The 19352-nt window shown below is 34.0% G+C and overlaps 2 protein-coding genes across 4 annotated transcripts in view; one reads left to right on the forward strand and one right to left on the reverse strand.

Annotated features, from left to right (window-relative positions):
* Positions 1–10052, reverse strand: part of LOC111064233 (solute carrier family 66 member 2) — a 54143-nt gene extending 44091 nt beyond the window's left edge. For 2 of the 3 annotated variants that reach the window (XM_039423440.1, XM_039423438.1), the window contains exon 1: positions 9832–10049. The gene's annotated coding sequence lies outside the window, so the exon portion shown is untranslated. Of the gene's footprint in view, positions 1–9831 lie in introns of all 3 variants that reach the window. The other variant, XM_039423439.1, reaches the window with a different exon arrangement.
* Positions 10053–10823: 771 nt separating this feature from the next.
* Positions 10824–15625, forward strand: LOC111059957 (protein anon-37Cs). The gene is made up of 3 exons (XM_022347583.2): positions 10824–11361; positions 12552–12758; positions 14159–15625. The coding sequence occupies exons 1-3, from the start codon at positions 11345–11347 to the stop codon at positions 15516–15518; spliced, it is 1584 nt and encodes a 527-aa protein (XP_022203275.2). The 5' UTR covers positions 10824–11344; the 3' UTR covers positions 15519–15625.
* The last annotated feature ends 3727 nt before the right edge of the window (positions 15626–19352 follow it).

Below are 19352 nucleotides of genomic sequence, written 5' to 3' on the forward strand. Positions count from 1 at the left end.
CAATGACAGTGGCTACATTAATTATTTGACTCATTTTCCTTTAAAACTACTTGTTTCGAAGTTAATCGAAGAAAACAAAAAAATCAAATCACAAACCCCCTAATTTTTTACATATATATTACTTTATCAAGGAAACTGTTTGATTTATTGAGGAAATGAATACGACTAATATTTTAGTCCATAATGTAACGAATCGAATGGCATAGAATAGAACTATTTCCGATCAATGGTTACAGAGATAATTGATTTCCCGTGTTTACCTGCATTTTTCAAGTTTTAGGGGGTTGGGGCGGAAAGCTCCAAGGGGATTTCTTGGGACTTTTGGGAGAATGACCCTCTGGGAGGGTTCTATCGATGGTGGGAAATTCAGCTTTTATTTAATTTTCGGATCGAAACTGCTTTTTTGGACCTTCATTGACTGGGCTATAATAGGTGTTGACTAATACTGTATTTGACTAGCTGTCCCTGCCCGAGCGAACATCGTACTGCCAACAACGCCAATAATTTCACTCGTCATAATTATAAAGTTCAATTCAAGTTCAAGTTTCAAGTTTATTCATTCATCTCTTGTACAACATAGATTGTTTGATAATGTGATAAAAGGATGTTTATGATCATCTACTTGTAATGTATTATATTGATGAAGAACTGTTAGAAATATGTTCAACTAATTTACTGCAAAAATACTGTTATAGTCTATAACTATTTACTAGTGTACTAGTAAATTTTAGGAGGATTCATGAATTGCTAATTATAGGTTATAGTGCTATCTTAAACTTGACTTTTTAATTGAAACAGTACCATGTGAAAAAGATTTCTCAGGCTGTGTTTTATTATATTTTTATCAACAAATTGTGCTCAAAAAACAAGTGAAATATCGCAACTAACGGTGCACTTGTGTTTTGTAAAGTGATTTCCAGGTGTTCTACATGTAAAACTCATTGCTTGACCTTGTACACAGCTTCAATATTGATTATAAAAACCGTGCTACAGAAATTTTGTTCAAATATTCTGATGACACAAAAATCGTAGATTATTTACGAATTTCTTCAGATCTTTTGGACATGGGCACTACAACTTCACGATTCTAGCATTACGGAATATAGCATTGATATTTGACCTTAAGGGGAGGGGAGGGTCAATTTATCAATGTAATATGATCATTCCTGCTGCTTGACATTTGGATAAATTGAGAAGTCCTTAACTGCGCAAGAAAATTGAAAGTAATAAAGAAAAGAGTCTAAAACATGTGAAAACCGTCACCTGGCAATTATAATCAAAATTTCACAGATTGATTAACGGAGTTCTTATCAAGATAGCGTGACGGACCTTAAATTAATTAGGCTGCCTATGTTGACGGCATTATCAGATGGCGGAGTGAACCACCACTATCACTACCACCAGCACTTTTCCTCATGATAAATTTCATTTCACCCATTCTTTGCAGCCATTTCGGGGCTTTGCTGGTTTGATCCGGTTGGTCGACAAGAAAAACCAATCCAATCAGGCTCGCCTTCGCCAATTCACCCGATTTCCGTGTCTAAGAGGCCAACTCATTTCAATCGCAGTTCATTAATCGAGCACCTGCACGCGGTCTCAGGATCAGAGGTCACCGCGCTTTGTTGGCAAATTTCTTTCCTTCGTCTGAAATCGGCACATCGATCTGAATGAAAATGTCGAGAGGATCTACACTTCTATTTTGCAGATTGCACCGCCCTTAGCCTGAGTGATCACCCCTCCTTTACCCTTCTATCCCTGTTGACAAACACACCCAATGCTCCCAATAATTACATCTCTTCTGGATTTCTGCGACATATCCAATCCAAAGGAATAAAATTAGGTCAACAAAAGTAAAAGGGATATCCGATTACTAAGGATTTCCTAGAGATTCAGTTATCACTACACAGAAAATTATTCAATTTATTTTAAAAAGTTGCAAGTTCTAATAGAATTATTAGTTTTTACTAAACCAAGTAGTTCTACTATTATTTTGTGCAAATTGGGAGACATCTGGGTATTGTCCTTATACAAGATCTATCCCAATAATGTTTAACAAGAGAACGCATCTGTAACAGTGAAGAACACATACAATGTTGCCCACATACAATGTTTCCCAATCTTGTGAACGGACATAATAGATCGAATTATAGCAATAACAATTATAGTTTTGCTATAAATTTAATATATTATTCAGTTTCTCATTGATTTATTAAAGATGCGGATAGTATGACTCAGATGTAGGCAAATGTATTCATATAATGAGGATTTTATCTCCCCATATTTACATTTGACAAACTAAAGCTTATCTTTTGAAGAGAGGAAAACTAACATAGTTCTAAATAGTGTATACTAAGATTAATAATTTTTTTTTTGTCAATATGACTATTGATTATAAGAATCTATTCTCGTCCTTTCTTCAAATCTACCAGTTATGATCTTAATCCAGATTTCCTTCTCATTTAAAAAGTAGATTAGATAAAAATAAATTGAATACCATCGAATATGAATTAGAGAAATGTTCTTTTTAATTTTGTGAAGCCGGGGTGTAGAGTTGCTTATTTCGTATTAGAAGACCCCAGCTCAACCTCAACAATTTAGGAATTTCTTGATAGTGTAGTAGTACATGAAAATAGGACAATTCAAGTTATCAAGAAGATGAGGTCAAACAATTGACCGTTTCATTTTATGCAATTACAAACCAGTAAAAACTAATTATTCAAACAGATTCCAACAAGTGAGACCATTTTCCTTTCATGAAACAGCTATTAAAAATTAGCTCATTTGAAGATTACTGTACTTACTTGCTGTAACAATGTAAGAAATTTCAAGGTTGACTAATTTCAAAGTACATTTTTAACCAATATTCTGACCAACAAATACGAAAACTTCTAGTCTCGTTGCTTGTTTTTCATTTTTATGATTTCAATTTTGTATGGCAGTTGATTGAATAAATAATACATTTGAGCAATTATTGTTCTTTATTTTATGCCATTGTTCTGACTCAATTCAACATACATGATAAGCATTTATGTAGCCTACACTAGATTCTGAATTAATTCTATTTGAAGGGACAGGGATGAAATAAGACTCGTGTAGTTTCCACAAGTAGGTAAAACTCTGAAAGGGTAGTTTATCCTCACATTCATGACAAATTATGGGTAAAACAATAACGTGATAATTTAAAACCAAATTCAATTAAAACGCTACCTACACAAGAAGCCTTGAATTAAGATGTTCTATTAAGATACGTACATCAAGTTTTCAGTATTTTATTGACGATTTTTAGACTATTTCGAGTGAAATATAAGAAATATTAGTATGATTTACTGAACCATGCTTTCGGGTCGCTCAAAATTCATTGTCAACAATCAAAAAGTGAAACTAGAGAAACTATAATAAAGGAGAACCAGGAGCATACTTTTTCCAGTGAATTAAGATACATGCTTAAATTTTCAAGTGGATGTAAATGTGCAAGTGAATCTGAAAATTACAAGCAAGTATTTTATTTTGCAAGTGAATGCAGAATACAGTGAACGATGTATTCTGATTGATTGGCTTAGGACGAGTTTTAGTTCCATTGTAATTACTGAAGTATAGTAATTATTACACTTTATACAAGTATATCATTTTACAAAAAAAAAAAATACTTATTTTGAAGATGAATATAGAAAATGAATTCATAATATTTTTAATTGGATTGATACCTAGCGTCAATCTCATTCTCTTTTATTCAAAGCTATTCATGATCCACTCATCTTTCATAAATATATCTCTAGATTATAAAGGCGGTTAATGATTTATAGTTGAATAACTAACTTGTATAAGACCACGTTGAACAAATGATTATACAAATAAAATCCTAACAATGAAGTAACTTTTCAAAAAGTACAAGCAGGCTACTATATCAGTTGAGTAAATATTAGATAAATTGAGTAATCAAGTATTGAGTACAGACCTGCTCATTAAAATAGTTACAGTATTCAATTTTTAAACGTAAGTCACGTGTGCAGGTAGGTTTTAAAGTTGTTGAATATTTGAAGAATTTTCAATTTCATATACTCAAACATTATTATGGTTTTGAAACCCGATTCATGAGACTTCTTAGATCAGGATAAAACGATATTTCATGAAAAGGAAATGAGAACTGTTGCTTATTTGTTCTCTGTGAAAAAGTACTGCAAGCGTTATAGGTATGAATGCAAGACTGTGATATATCGTAAGAGAAATGAGAAATCATCTATGTACGGTGTAGAAATCGAATGTTAGTGTTGACGTAAGTGTACTCAGCTGTGGACTACCTACTACTACTTCAACAGATCACAGCTCTCCACGTTACACAAATACTCTTTATCTTATCTCTGTCATTCAATAGAGCTGAATAGTGAGAGAGGAAGGACAGTGAAAGTGCGAGAAAACACCAAGATAGAGCAACTGGATTAACAAAAAATATAATATATAAATTTACTCTCATCTCTAATGTTGTCACATAACGAATGTAATGACACATACTACTCGAACAGAGGATGTTACTGTTCTTTATTAATGTTGTTATAAAAATATATTTGACGACATGGATCAAAGTAGTAAAAGATAACTTGAATGAAGTTTATTTTCAACGAAAAGTGAGCATTACCAACGACAGATGTATTATACTGTACATCTTTATTGATTGCATCAGTTTCAAATATTTGTTATTTGGAATTCAAAACATGATTATCTTCCTAATTTTAACCTTTTCCCTCATTCATGTGCAATAGGGAAAAATACTCCAAGAACTTAAAGTATAGAAGAGTTTTTTATATTTGTATCTGTTGACTACTGTTTTGATTTTGAACACTAGTACAAGTTAAATTGTTTAAAATGTTACATAAATTCAAAGATGATAGATAGGCCTTTAAAAATAAAACTTATAAGTAATAAAATAGTACTTGTATAATATATTTATAGTATTCCGTTTCTCTATGATCAAATGAACAGTTCAACATCTTTTTAAAATCAGATACCTACTGAAAGAATCTGAATCTCAAGAAAGTAGCCTGTGTCCCCAAAAAATGTTGATATGTTTAGTACAAAATTTTGCAATAGAATTATGTACACTCTACTACGTCTACTTATAAACCATCATTGATCCTCTCCACAAATAAATTATTGTATACGCCACTGGAATTAGCAATCTTATCAAGCCCATTTCAGTGAGGTAGCCAGGAATTGATTCCGTGGGGGATTGATATCGAATCGTTGAACGGGGGGCCCAAAGAGGGGGTGCGGTGGCATTCCCCTGAATCTTCTACAAACTTATACCTGCTCTTTAACAAACGAAAGCTTCAATTTTTCAAATTCTAAAAAATAAACTGCAAATCTCCTATTTAGGATTGGTAAAGAAGAGCAAAAATGACAGAAGTTTATTTTAGAAGCTCAATAACGAGAAAGACTAGGGTTAGGCCTATGTTAATAACCATAATTCTTGGATTTCGTTACCCCGTCACCATCATCAATATGAAAAGATTCTCTTAGGTTGACACTATCCCTTACTAGCCTAATGAGTAACACGTTTGCGTGTATTTTAAATACACTTGAAAAATTTGTGAAAGTAATCATTCTACTTGATACTGTTGTAGCATTTATACTGTACCAAAAATGTTTGTTGGTTTTCCAGATGGGACATTTCATGCTGCATTAGAACTTTGGGTTAAAATCTCAATATGGTTCCATAGAAAAATATTATATTTTATTAGAATTGTTAAATTCAACACCCTGTCAACCTCAACTTCTCCAACTTCCAACTTCTCAACCAAATCCTTGGATACCATTATGTCACTCTTGTTGTTGACATCAAGCATGTATCGCTCTCCTTCCTAATGGAAATGTTGAATGTTTTTTGCAGCAGCTTTAATTATGCGTTGGATTTCTCATTAATATTGGTCTATTTGTAATAATTGGAACTGATCACAATATTGATTTGCTTGGCACGTCGGCGGCATCCTCAGGATTTTTGAATTTGTTAAAAAGTATGAATTTGTATAGTGCAGTAATGCAACCTACAAGAGGTAATGCTTCCATTGATAATTTTATCACAAATTTGGACCATTGGAGCTATGTTGCTGAGGTTAGTGTTGATCAGATAGCAGATCATAAACACATTCTCATGGAAGCCACTTTTAGAGCAGATATTGTTGGAAGTTGTATTGGTTGTTCCAGTGGGAAAGTTTCTTACAGAGTGTTCAATGATGGTATTGTCAGACTTTTCTGTAATTATTTGGGAGTGTGGGTTGACTCTTGGTTGAAATCTGTTGATATGCAGGCTGTTAGTGGTTTTCAATGTTTTTTTTCATGCTCTCATGTATGGTTTCAAGTTTTTCTTTCCACTAAGAATGAGGTCGCTATGTTCTAAAAGGTTCACAACTATGAAGGGAAATTCTGTACCACAAGTAAAAGACTGATTCACTCCTGAACTAACCCGAATGAGAGATATGGTATCCATGACAAATGATTTAGTTAGATCTGACCTCACCTGGTTGAACTGCCAACTGGGCTCAAGAAGGATTACCGTTATATATTGCGGGAGGCTGAAAAAACTCCAATGCAAAACTCATGTAGGGCTGCCTGAAGTCTTATCAATTCACCTAAGCCTAAATCAGAAGAAGGTGATCTGAGTTTCGCAACTGCCAGTGAATTTAATCAGTTCTATGTCATATCTGTGGAGAGTATTGTGAATAATATTCCAAATAACATTGCAACCGATCATCCCACTGCTCTTCAGGGTTTTCCAGTTGTAGAAGGATACTTTAAATGGATTCATGTGACACCTGCTGATGTTGTAAGCATAGTAAATGATTTTAGTGTATCATAGGCAAAAGATATTTATGGAATGAGTGTGGCTTTTCTGAGGCAGATTATTTGTTTCTTGAGTCCAATACTTGCATGCCTTATCAATAAGTGTTTAGATGAGAGTGTTTTCCCTGATGAGCTCAAGATATCAGTTCCAATTCACAAAAAGGGTGCTCTAGACAGTTTAAGCAACTATAGATTCATATCTTTGATCCCGGTGATTGCAAAAATTTTTGTTTGTTCAGCTGTACAACTACTTTGAGAGTAATGGTCTACTGGTTCCTGTTCAGTTTGGCTTCAGGAAAGGAAGATCGATTGTCTCTGCTGTGCAGACTCTCATTCAATCAGTCCTGAAGGCATTCGAGAATGGAAAATCTTCATCGCTTTTTCTATGTGATTTATCACATGCCCTCGACTGTGTCTCGCACAATATTCTATTGGGATAGCTGGAGAAGTATGGTCTTGGAGTCGGTGCTGTCAGACTGATGAAATCATACCTGAGTGATAGGTTGCAGGTTGTGGACTGGAATGGTGGACTATCAAGTCCTGCACCCTTGAAACATGGAGTCCCACAGGGATCAGTTTTGGGACCTTTGCTCTTTCTCATCTCAATAAATGATATATATTATTCATAAGATGGTGGTGTTCTGTTATACGCAGATGACACATCACTAATTGCGGATCATAAGAGCATAGATTCTGCCAGACTTGCTGTGAGGTAGCTGTATCATAGTGCGTCTCAATGGTTTAATCTAAATAAGCTGGCTCTTAACAGTGACATGACTCAGGAGCTATCATTCAGCCTCAATTCTGGGATTGCCACGGGTGCTGTGAAGCTCTTGGGGTTTTCCCTGGATAGTAGGTTGACCTGGGAGACTCACATCAGCCAGCTCTGCAAAAGGCTAGGTAGGGTAATTTTTCTGCTTAGAAGGCTTGTATCATGTGTGGCTGACGGTTTTGTGCACCAAGCTTACTTTGTTTTTTTCCAGAGCCATATTGCATATGGTACAAGGCTGTGGGGGCACGCTGCGAGTGTGAATAGGGTGCTATTAATGCAGAAAAGAGCCATTAGAATTGTGATGAGGGCTGAATGGATTGATCAATGCAAACCATTGTTTGTACATTTACGAGTGATGACAGTCTACAGCCTGTACATATACGAGTGCTTGGTTTCGGTTAGAGAGAATATTTATTTGTACACCAGGGCCAATCTGGTTCACAGTCATGCTACACGGGGAAATGGAAACCTGGTCCTGTCCAGGGTGAGATTGGAAAGATCCAGAAAAAGTTTTCCCATATCTGGCATCAGATTTTTCAATAGGCTACCTGATGACATAAGAGAGTTGCCACTGGTGAGCTTTAAGAAGCGGGTCAAATCATAGCTGGTCGCCAACCCGTTCTATTTCATTCATGATTTTGATGAGTCTGACCCAAGCACTATATAACGAAGTAAATTGACTGTAAAGCACTAAGTGAATTGACTCTGATAATAGTTTGTATGGTTTTAGTTTATCCACGATTTATTGTAAAAGTAGGCACAGATTGAAATTAGAATAGGCTGTATGAACTGTAATAGAATTGAAGTTTAGTAATATTGTTTATTGATATTTCTGTATTATTATTTTTTTTGGAGAACAATAGCTTTGAAGCCTGCTCTTGCACTGCATGTTGTGCATTATCTTCATTTATGTATTGTTATTGTAATTCTGTTAGAAATTTTATTGTAATGACATGGCCTAGTGTAGCCTACTGTATGTATTTTCTGGCTGTAATAAAATCATTGAAACATTATTGACAAAATTTTGTAACATTTTCCTGCCTCCAAAACTGCTTTATCTCATCGTTCAAAGGCAGTAGAAGTTGATAAATTTTTCTTCACTGTAGGCCTACTGTAGAGTATTAAAATACTTATTGGTTTATCTTCATCGCATTAAAATTAATTCAATTAGCACAGCTCCAACGGTGAACGACATACATATCATCAAATGGGTTTCCCTTCATGAGATCATGGAATAATATGTTGCTTAATACGAAATGTAGCGCTTATTACAATAAGTTTTAAGACCCCAACAACTAATCAAATTCATGATTAGGTACCTGAGAAAATCTCATACTACTCTTTTAACGACATGTAATACTAGCAGAGAATAAGAATGTACTATTATGGAGAAAAAACGAATAAGCTATGCTATCTTTTCTCTACGGAATTATTTATTAAAATCCAATGTTTATACCTTATGCTAACTGACTATTGAGTACCACAGACAGGCATCTGTATGGAGGAAGTAGAGCCTACCGAGTAGTGTGAGCTTGAGTGATTTCAGGCTACATTTGGCAGAAGCTCTTATAACTGTATCTTAATATTGCTCAATGAGTTATACTTTCATAGTTAGCTAAGAAACTCTTTTTTAATTAGACTGAACTATCATAATGTCAACAATAAAAGTTAAATGTTATAGGCCTACTGTAGCCTATTTATATTGAATTTCCACTATCCTAACCTTTTAGAATATTATGAAAGAACAATCTAAGTTTCAAACTAATAAAATTTAAACTTAGCTTAAAATAAAAATAAATTAATAGAATCGGACAAACAAGCAGATTGGCAATAAATCAATCTAGTCTCAAGTCAAAGTAGCCTACGTACGGTATTTGTAAAATCTACGTACCAGGGTAGGTATTATTTTGCTAAAAGTCAATAATATTGAATCGGAAAAAGTAATTTTACTTGCTGATATAATGTAATCAAAGATTTATTAAGAAGTAGATTAGTAATGAGCCATTATATTCAAATTTAACCGTTTTATCATCCAATACTTTACTACAAGTAAGATAACCTTAGCATAAAAGTTATACCGTATCTTAATTTGAGGCAAGTATCGTATATTTTAACAAAATCTGTTATCTAATTACTTTGGAAATTAATCTTATAACACATTTATTAATAAAAGAGTTTTATTGAAATGTTAAATTGGGTAAGTTAGAAGTTAATTGAAAACTCACCTTTAGGTTAAAATTTTACACAACACATTCAAACGACATAGACCTTCTATTAAAGTTAAAAACTATTAATTTTGAAAAATAGAATTTAAACCACATTTAAAATTGCACAAAAATTTCTTTAAAATAAAACAAAAGATTATAGTATTATACGATACACTTTGAAAACTGAGAACTTCATGTCACCATGACAACACTGACTACAGTACAGACAGACTGACTGACCTACTAAAAAAATTGTAACATTTGGCGAATGACATGTTGGCCACAGTGACTTGATCATATGTGAGAGAACAGTCAACAAAGGGTTATGGAGGGAAAAGTTTTGAAGTCACCGCAGTTCTGTTTAGGGGAGTAAGGAGGAAAATAACAATATTATTATTTTAGTCCAGTCAAATGGTAGTTTTTCTGGAAACAGCCCCGAAAGAATTTTTCTCCACGGTTTTATATTTATTTTCGGGTTCGAATCTTAAATTTGCTGACACGCCAGAGGGCGGCTTTATCCCTAAGACCCCCAAAATTTCGGACTTTCAATTTTTCAATTTAATCTCAAAAACTTTGAGTTTTTGAGGAAAAATTATTCTCTACAAAATTAAAGATACCACGGTAATAAGTTACAAAAAATCGAGTGGTCGCGCAGGACTCTACCATTTTTGTTTCGGAGATACGGTACGAATTTTCAAAAAACGGGGTATTTTTAAGGGGTTTTCAAAATTATGCAAACCCACTACTTCTACCCTATATAACTTGGATATTTTTTCTAGTAATGATAAAAAACCACACATAACGTGGAAGAACAATTAATTCCGATCAGGATTTCTTAGAAATTTTCGAATTTAGTAGTGGTGGGAGGGGGAATACACCCAAAAATAGAAAATCATGTTCTTCAGCCATAATACAAATGTTTTATTGTAATACCTTTTCAAGGCCTTCCTAACAAAAAATACATATTAAGACTGAAATCATCTTACGAGGGTTATGCTCTATTATCATCTAAGAAGGAACTTGTTCCATATGAGAGGGTGTACCCCCCCTTGGAGTAAATTACCCTACACATAAAACAGTAGGGGGTTAATTTCCTTCCATATAGGCCTACCTTATTTGTAAATGTAACTCTCATTTTGTATGTAACATTCTCAGAAATAAATTGATTTGATTTGAGTAATTTTTAGGAGAATGTATTGTCAAATGTACTCTTTCTGCAAATATAATTTGAATAGTGGTATTTTTCAATTTAAGCAGATTATTAGGCTATGGCAATTTTGGTGAATGAATACTATATCATATGGTTTTCCTATATCATGTGCTCATGTCATAAATAAACGAATGGAGGTAGTGCACTGCATTTGACACTTGCTACAAAAACACCAATATAACATTCTTACACCAATAGCATATCAAAATATCAAGTACATTAACTTATCAGTTTATTGAAGATTTTTCAGAGATTAAAGGAAGACTTGACAAATTATTCAGTAATAAATGAAAACCCAGTGAGTAACTGAAGGTTTGAGTTATGAAACTGTTTAAAAGGTAATAAGATATATTAAAGAACTAAAAATATCTGTACATCAATATATAAATTTAATTTTGATTATGCTTTACATTTATTTCAAGCATGCTTAGCTAGCTTTTTTCCCATATTATTGAGAAACTGGAAAAAATTATTCACCTCATGAAAGAGAGTTAATCTTATTGCATCCATTAATTGCAGAAGAATGACTGAATAATTTAATTTTTTTTGAATTTAGCTTAGTTGATATTCATCCTTGAATGGAAAATGAAAAGAATTTGGATTTCTGTGTGATTCATCGTATATTGCATATTTCCTGGACCATTTATTGATAATCAACAACTATGAACGCATTAAATTCATCTTTGAAACACTGATTTAACATATATATATGTATTTATTTTTTTCAATTCAAAACTTTACTGATAGATTTCGGAATACTAAATGCGGCATGACTGAGCACATAGGAAGTCTGTATTGATGGAGATGTAAATGAAAATATTGATTGTCTGATAAATTTTATGATTCACCAAATAAAGTCAAGTATGACATGTGATCAATTGACTTTTTGGTGGTGCGAAGTTTGCCGGGCCAGCTAGCTTAAAATAAACCATGGTCCTGTACCAAAAAAAATGTAGAATTTGACGATATAGGCTATGTGTGCTTTTTCTCATTCTAGTGTTTTTATAAATTATTTTAAACATTTATCTTCAGTATCATAAAGTATTCATTTGTTTATCTTTACTTAGTCACAACAAACATTCGTAAATTATTAAAAAGTCTTAGCTGGACTAAAACAATCCCGGTTGTCCGGTAGTCTACACACTCTTGTCAATTTACCCATTATTTTAATAGCGACATCATTGTGCATATTCATTATAGTCTGGTAGAAATACAAATTTCGGGATCAATTATTAGGTTTATGGTGTAATTTTTATAATTCTATTTTGTATTATAAACACATTTTTCATTACATATACCTAATCCTATCTCTAGTCCTAAGACTCATCAGATTAAAATTTCTGGTCTGTGCAAACCCTTCCCTGCTATAGTCGCCCTGTCAATCGACCGGAGACATATGTCACCCCACATTATATCTCCAATGTTCAAACTCTTTTTTAACTCTACCTACAATAAAAAATGAATTTCTTAGTTTATTTATTTATTGTATACTACTCTGCATGGCAGTGAGGATAATGGTTTGTTTCAGGTCGTTCTGTGTTTCTAAATCACTTGCAACAATAGCGCAATGTATAAAATCAGATGCCAAAAAGACATCAGCATCTTGCACATTGGATGCGAACATTCCGAAGCCAGAAGTGATAATTGTCGGCGCGGGCATGGCTGGCCTGTCTGCAGCCGCTTCACTCGTTGAAGCTGGCATAAGGAACGTCACCGTCCTAGAAGCTACTGAAAGGTATGTCTTTCTACAAAAGCTACATAGAAAAGAAACTATTCCTGCACAAATTAAAGAGCGCAGAATGTAATGCTTTCCAAGGCTAGTACAAAAAGTAGCTTCATATAAGGCTTGGCTTGACCATATTAGGCGTTTTATCAAGCTTTATTACAGGCGCCTGTAGCCCTTATCTACACAGAACGGACGTGGTGCGGACTTTTGTCCCTTCCACTTTTCTCCTATGTATAAGAAAGGTCCACTGTTCACAGAAGAGACATGGCATTTGGCAAATCGTAAACCATTACTTGAAATTTTAGATACTAGGCCTACCGTAAGGTACTATCCACTTATAATTAATGATGATAACACTATATATCGATGTTCTATTTTTATACTACAATAAAATATTTATTTATATAGAAAATGTAATGTGTTTAATAAATGCACAAAGTATCTTTCCTGCACTCAAAAAATTTTTGTTGCCTCTTAATGAGAAAATACCAATTAATACTTCATACTTATTTCTGCATAAAATAATGAATGATGATAGATGATTGTGTATTAAAAGCTGGGGGACTCTATTACGATGATAAATTAAAATCATGAGAAAAAGATTAGGTTCAAAAGCAAACGTTTTTCTAAAGTTCTCTACCGTTATTTTTTTCGTTTTCTTTTGTATCGTTATTTTAGAAGTGCTTCCAAAAATGATTGATAAATAAAGTTCCACTTCCGTTCCTACAAAGGACTTCAATGGAAGTTTCACTTCGGTTCAGCAAAGGACACAGGACAGTTTGTTCTTGAATGTTTGCACATATCCCATGATCACGTTCAAAACTGAAGATTTTTGTGAACGTTCCCATCAGAACTGATCTGATACGGTTTGAACAGGTTGAGCTGAGAAAGTTTAGCTAGAAAATATGATTGGAATTTACAGAACACCAGAGCTTGGTTATATGATTGGGCCGATACATATTCTATTGCAAACTTGCTTCTTCATATATGAGTAGAGGTGTAGTGCCACATCATATATAAAATGCCTTTATATGGTAAAGTAATTTATTAGGGTTATTATGATGTAATGAGCCAATAAAGTGTTTGCTCTTCAAGCTCTTCCGACCTTAAAATATTCAACTTGGAAGTTATGATGTATAAACATGAAATGGAACAAATAATATGGAATGATTGTATATTATAGGCCTACTGTTCGACTGTTCCTGAATATTTTCTGTTTTATATGAGTTGAAACTTGAAAAAGAAGATATTATTATTATGAATCACGCGTTATAATGTTATTACCGAATTTCTTAATGTAAACTGTGTTAATATAATATTCCCTCCTCTATTCTCCACTCTATCAAGCCATAAATGAATACATACTACCGTACAAGTATTTTTTTCAATTCGATATAATTGTTTTGCAGACTTGGTGGGAGAATACATTCATGCTGGCTTGGATCAAGTGTAGCAGAGATCGGCGCACAGTGGATATGCGGCAGCTCAATCAAGAATCCAGTGTTCACTCTGGCTTGTCAAGAGGGCGTTTTGGATCCTAACTGTATGATTAAACATGATTTCACAAAAGGCAGTTTCCTGATGAGTAATGGTCAACATGTTGATGAGCGAGTGGCTTATCAAGCGTCTCTCACATTCAATGACATCAAACAGCAAGCTGCTTCCCTATTCACACTGGGCGAGTCTGCTATTAGTCAAGAGAATCTCATGGATTTTTTTGCAATGCGCATTAAACAGGAGTTGAGGAATTTTCCAAGTCATCAATCTGAAGCTGCAGCATCTATCTTGTACAGTCTGACCAATCATGTCGCAAACAGATGGGGCGCTGATCTGTGCTGCATGAGCTCGAAAATGTTCGGCTATTACAACAAAATAGAAGGAGAAACTATTGCTATACCAACTGGATTCATTAGTGTAATAGTGCCACTTGTTAAAACTATTCCAGTTGAAAGCATAAAATATTCAAAAGTGGTTGAGACTATACAATATGGAGATGCAGCGAAAGACAGTAGAGTTGTGGTCAAGTGCTGCGATGGCAGTGTATTTTGTGCTGACTATGTGATTTGCACTTTACCATTGGGTGTTTTGAAAGCGCAATCAGAAGGTATGTTTCAGCCAGAACTTCCTTGTGAGAAAATTGAAGCTATCAATAAATTAGGATTCGGACATGTGTGTAAAATATTTTTTGAGTATTCACCTCCGTTTTGGTTAGCAGGACAAGGTCCGATGAAGTTAGCATGGTCATTAAATGAGTTGAGTGATAAAGACAATTGGTTGAGCGGAGTGTGCTGCTTGGAGGAGCTAGCTGGATCGAATAATATTCTAATGGCGACTGTTGCAGGACCACATGCTGAAAATGTAGAAACCCTGAATGAGCAAACAGTAGCTGAGGATCTCACTTTTAAACTCAGATGTATTGCAAAAGACAATACGATTCCTTATCCAAGCAGTGTATTGGTGTCAAAATGGTCCAAAAGCCCGTTCTTCATGGGTTCTAATACGTATATGGCTGTTGAATCGACCGTTGGTCATCAATTGGATTTGCAGAAACCAATTAGTGCACCTCTTGAACCATGTGGCGAAGAGTATCCAGTCATATATTTTGCCGGGGAAACCACTGGCAAAAACTTCTTTTCAACTGTCCATGGAGCCAGAATATCAGGTTTGGACGTGGCTAACGATATTATACAGCTAACAAGGCAGCTGAGAGGTCCTCCACAGATCAAAGATCAAAAGTCTAAAATCTCCAATTGTAGAAAAGAATGTTGATCATATTGACAGAATTTCATATAACCGAAATACAAATCATTTGTCATTGTTATCAGCTCTCGTATAATTATCTTGTCTCAGAATAAATGACATTAAATAAAACATTATCGGTCGAATTAATTGCCACATCAATTAACTACCATTATTATTCGACAGCTATATGATAATATTGAGTAATTACACTGCAACCTCTATTGTACTTGAGTTTAAAGAAAAAATAGTATTGATTGTTGAAATTTCTTTTTGAGTAAATTTAGTGTAGTTTCACAAATATTCAGTCCTGAGAGTACCTGATACAATTATTGAGGAAATTTATAATTCATTGAATCTATACTGCGCATTTATAATATTGATTGATTGATTTTCCAACAACTAAGAATTAATTCGCTTTTTATCGCTGATGAAAACCTGAACATTTTCAAAAAAATCTGGTGTGGCACACTCACACAACTTTCCTTGCCGTTATGAAAATTGATCACCTTACGCTAGTGTTCCCGCGCATCTCAAGTCTACTATTCAAAGATTCGAGCCAGCTGGTGACAGGGCTATAACGCTGGAGACACATGAGGTCTGCTATATCTCCATAGTGAATGATTTAATAGAATCAACAGTTGCCAACAGCAGTTTGCAATTATTGAAATAATGACATTTTCTCTAATTTCGAGCTTATTTTTAATTTTAGGTGAAAATGTTACTAAACATTAATTGTGGAGATTCTCATGCTTGATCTTTTCCACTCAAAATTTTTTTGTTAAAATTGTATCTGAAGCCTGATAATTAGGAATCTAAAATCAAACTTTGCATAGATGGGGCTGAGCTCCTAAAATTTTTACAGATATGGGACTTGTGGCAGTTGATAGAGCTTAACAATGACTATTTTATAGGTATGAATTTTATCAAAATCGTTGGAGCCATTTTCAATAAAATTGTGAAAACCCCTGTTTTTGACAACATTTTCGCCATTTTAGCCGCCATCTTAAATTGCATTTGATCGAAATTGTTCGTGTCGGATCCTTATAGGGGAAGGACCTTAAGTTCCAAATTTCAAGTCATTCCGTTCATTGAGAGATGAGATATCATGTACACAGACGCACATACACTCATACACACACACACCACTTTTTTGGACTCAGGAAACCTCGAAACGTATAGAAATTTACAAATTGGGGTACCTTAATTTTTTCGGAAAGCAATACTTTCCTTACCTATGGTAATAGGTATTTAAGGTATTTAATCATTCAGAATTACACAACTTACAGAAAAGTACCACAGGCTTATAAGCCCAAAACGGTTCCAATTCTAATTTATACAACAGTCCAAATATAGCTAGGTAATGACGTGTTTTAACATTCTTCAACTACACATTCAATTTACAAGAATTCAAAACACACAAAAATCATTTTTAAATTGAAAAAATACTTCTAAATTAATTTAAATCAATCAAAATTAATTAGAAAATTCCAAACTTTGAAAAAAATAGGGCAAGGAAAGTAAAAAGTCCAGTCAAAGAAAGGTTTTTATAGAAGGTAAAGAACAAAAACACAGTTTTTGCTCATCTGCAGTTCTGTTTAGGGTAGTAGGTAGTAAGGAGGTGAACATATCAAAAGTCTCCATCCCTAACCCCTGTGCCAAGGGTTTAATGTGGGGGTGGAATTTTGTAACAATTGATCATTATTATTTTTGACACTATTTTTTCACATTGCAGCTCAATAAGGACTTGTGAGGATATAGACATAGCGAAAGTGTGATTCTGAATTTCGGGAATCCTTCCAAGGATAGATATCGGTTTTTTTTCATTGCTATTAATCAATTGAATAATTGAAACAAATTTATCCAATTTGTGATTCAAAGTACAAGCAACAATGAAAGCCCAACTGAACAGAGCTTTCTCCAAGTGGATCCTTAGTATATAATTGGTAGCAGGCGCAACTCATGAAAGAAGGGTTGCGGGTTCGAGACAAATCAATAACCTGATCATTTCTTGATGACAATTTTCAACTCGTCTGATGAAGATTCTCCAAGTAGTTTTGACAAAATAATAAATAATTTTTGTTTACTACAGTATGTCCAAGGTCTACAACCGTAATTAAATGTATTAATTAATTCTTACAACACTTGTGTTTCGTCTTCTTAGCTTTTCCTACAGTTACCTTGAAAAGTGATGATTCCTGCACTGATTACAGAACTCAAAGATTCACTTTTCCGCTCTAGTGCGGGAAAAATTTTTTCTGCACTCCAGATTTGCAACATGGCAACAAAAAATAGTTGGTGGGTTATATGGAGGATTAGTGCACGAAAACAAAAATTAAGTTGGTAACAATGATTGTGGTTAGATTTAGATAAGAATCATTTCAATGGCTACCCTACATTTATGATAAAATCCCAATCTAGAAATCCAAAACAAGAATAATGTTCATCTAAATCATAATTAAATAATCATCATTTACGAATTCTCATCATTTAATAATAAATAATAGTTCTTTTCTATTGATAATTATTATTTCAACTGCAAGAAATGAAAAAAGTAGCAAATATACATTATAAAATTCGAATTTTGAGGTTAAATGATTACCGTTCGATATTCATATAAATAAAAATAATAAAAAACATAACAATACTACAATAAATATTCTCTGTTGTCTATGTTATTTTTATAAATATTTTTCAGTTTACTTTGAGCATTTTTCTTGGTATTTTGAGCAAAAGTCTAAATTTATGAATCGTGTTTCAGTAATTTTTAGCTGGATGAAACAAACTTAGGTAAGATTCTTCCCGCTAGGTCGCACGCTTGTTGGTTCAGCCATCTTGCAGCTCGGTTCAGCCAACAAGCTGTTGGTGTGCAATTTGAATGTGAATTTTTTGTTCCATCTGTATTTTCTCTGATTCTTGAATGAATAAAAATGAGAACTTTGGCTGAGAATTTTCAACTTCAATTGGTTTATTAATTTTTAAATGAATTAAGGTTGTTATTAATAACAGCATCACACACACACACACACACACACACACACACACACACACACACACACACACACACACACACACACACACACACACACACACACACACACACACACACACACACACACACACACACACACACACACACACACATTTGATGGATTCCCCATAATTACCCACTTTTCATATTCAGTGATAACTGGAGGAAAAATTTAATGTGAAATACGTGCGCAAAGTTCCTCTGCTGCACTCAAGAAGCCATTCCGCCCTCGCCTACGGCTCGGGCATAAACGTTTCTTTCGGTGCAGCAAACTTTGTGCACTTTGTGCGGTGTCACTTTGTGCACTAGTTGCACAAATAACTATTCTGAGGTCATTGTATGAGATTATATTACCGGTATATATAAATAGGCTTAGTATATTATTTCATAAGAATGAACAGTGACAGGCTAACAATAATAGTACTAACTACGATTTCAATGTCCCCATCTATGTTCAAACAAGTTTGTGTCTTATAAATGTGCAAATAATCAGGTTCCGCAAATAGAATAAACACACTGCCCCATATAGTACCATAATTTTACATCATATTACCATATATATTATGCTTATTTTTGTTGTGGACCTGTTATGAGTACTGTAGCCTATCTACTAAATTGCACAGAATTGTTTGATCAAGAATGATAGATTTTACTTTTATATTGGACCCAGAGCACAAGATGCTAATCTAAAACTATGGTTGCAAGCCAGTTGCGTGTGGTTTTAAAACCTTGGCATTGCATTGAAGATTGAATGAGGTGTAGTAGTTTTAGTGCCATCTGCACAGTACATTGAAGATTGAAGTACCTAGATGTAGGTAGTAGTTCTAGGGTCA

Source organism: Nilaparvata lugens, chromosome 3, assembly GCF_014356525.2.
Source record: "Nilaparvata lugens isolate BPH chromosome 3, ASM1435652v1, whole genome shotgun sequence".
NCBI classification, from domain to species: Eukaryota; Metazoa; Arthropoda; class Insecta; order Hemiptera; family Delphacidae; genus Nilaparvata; species Nilaparvata lugens.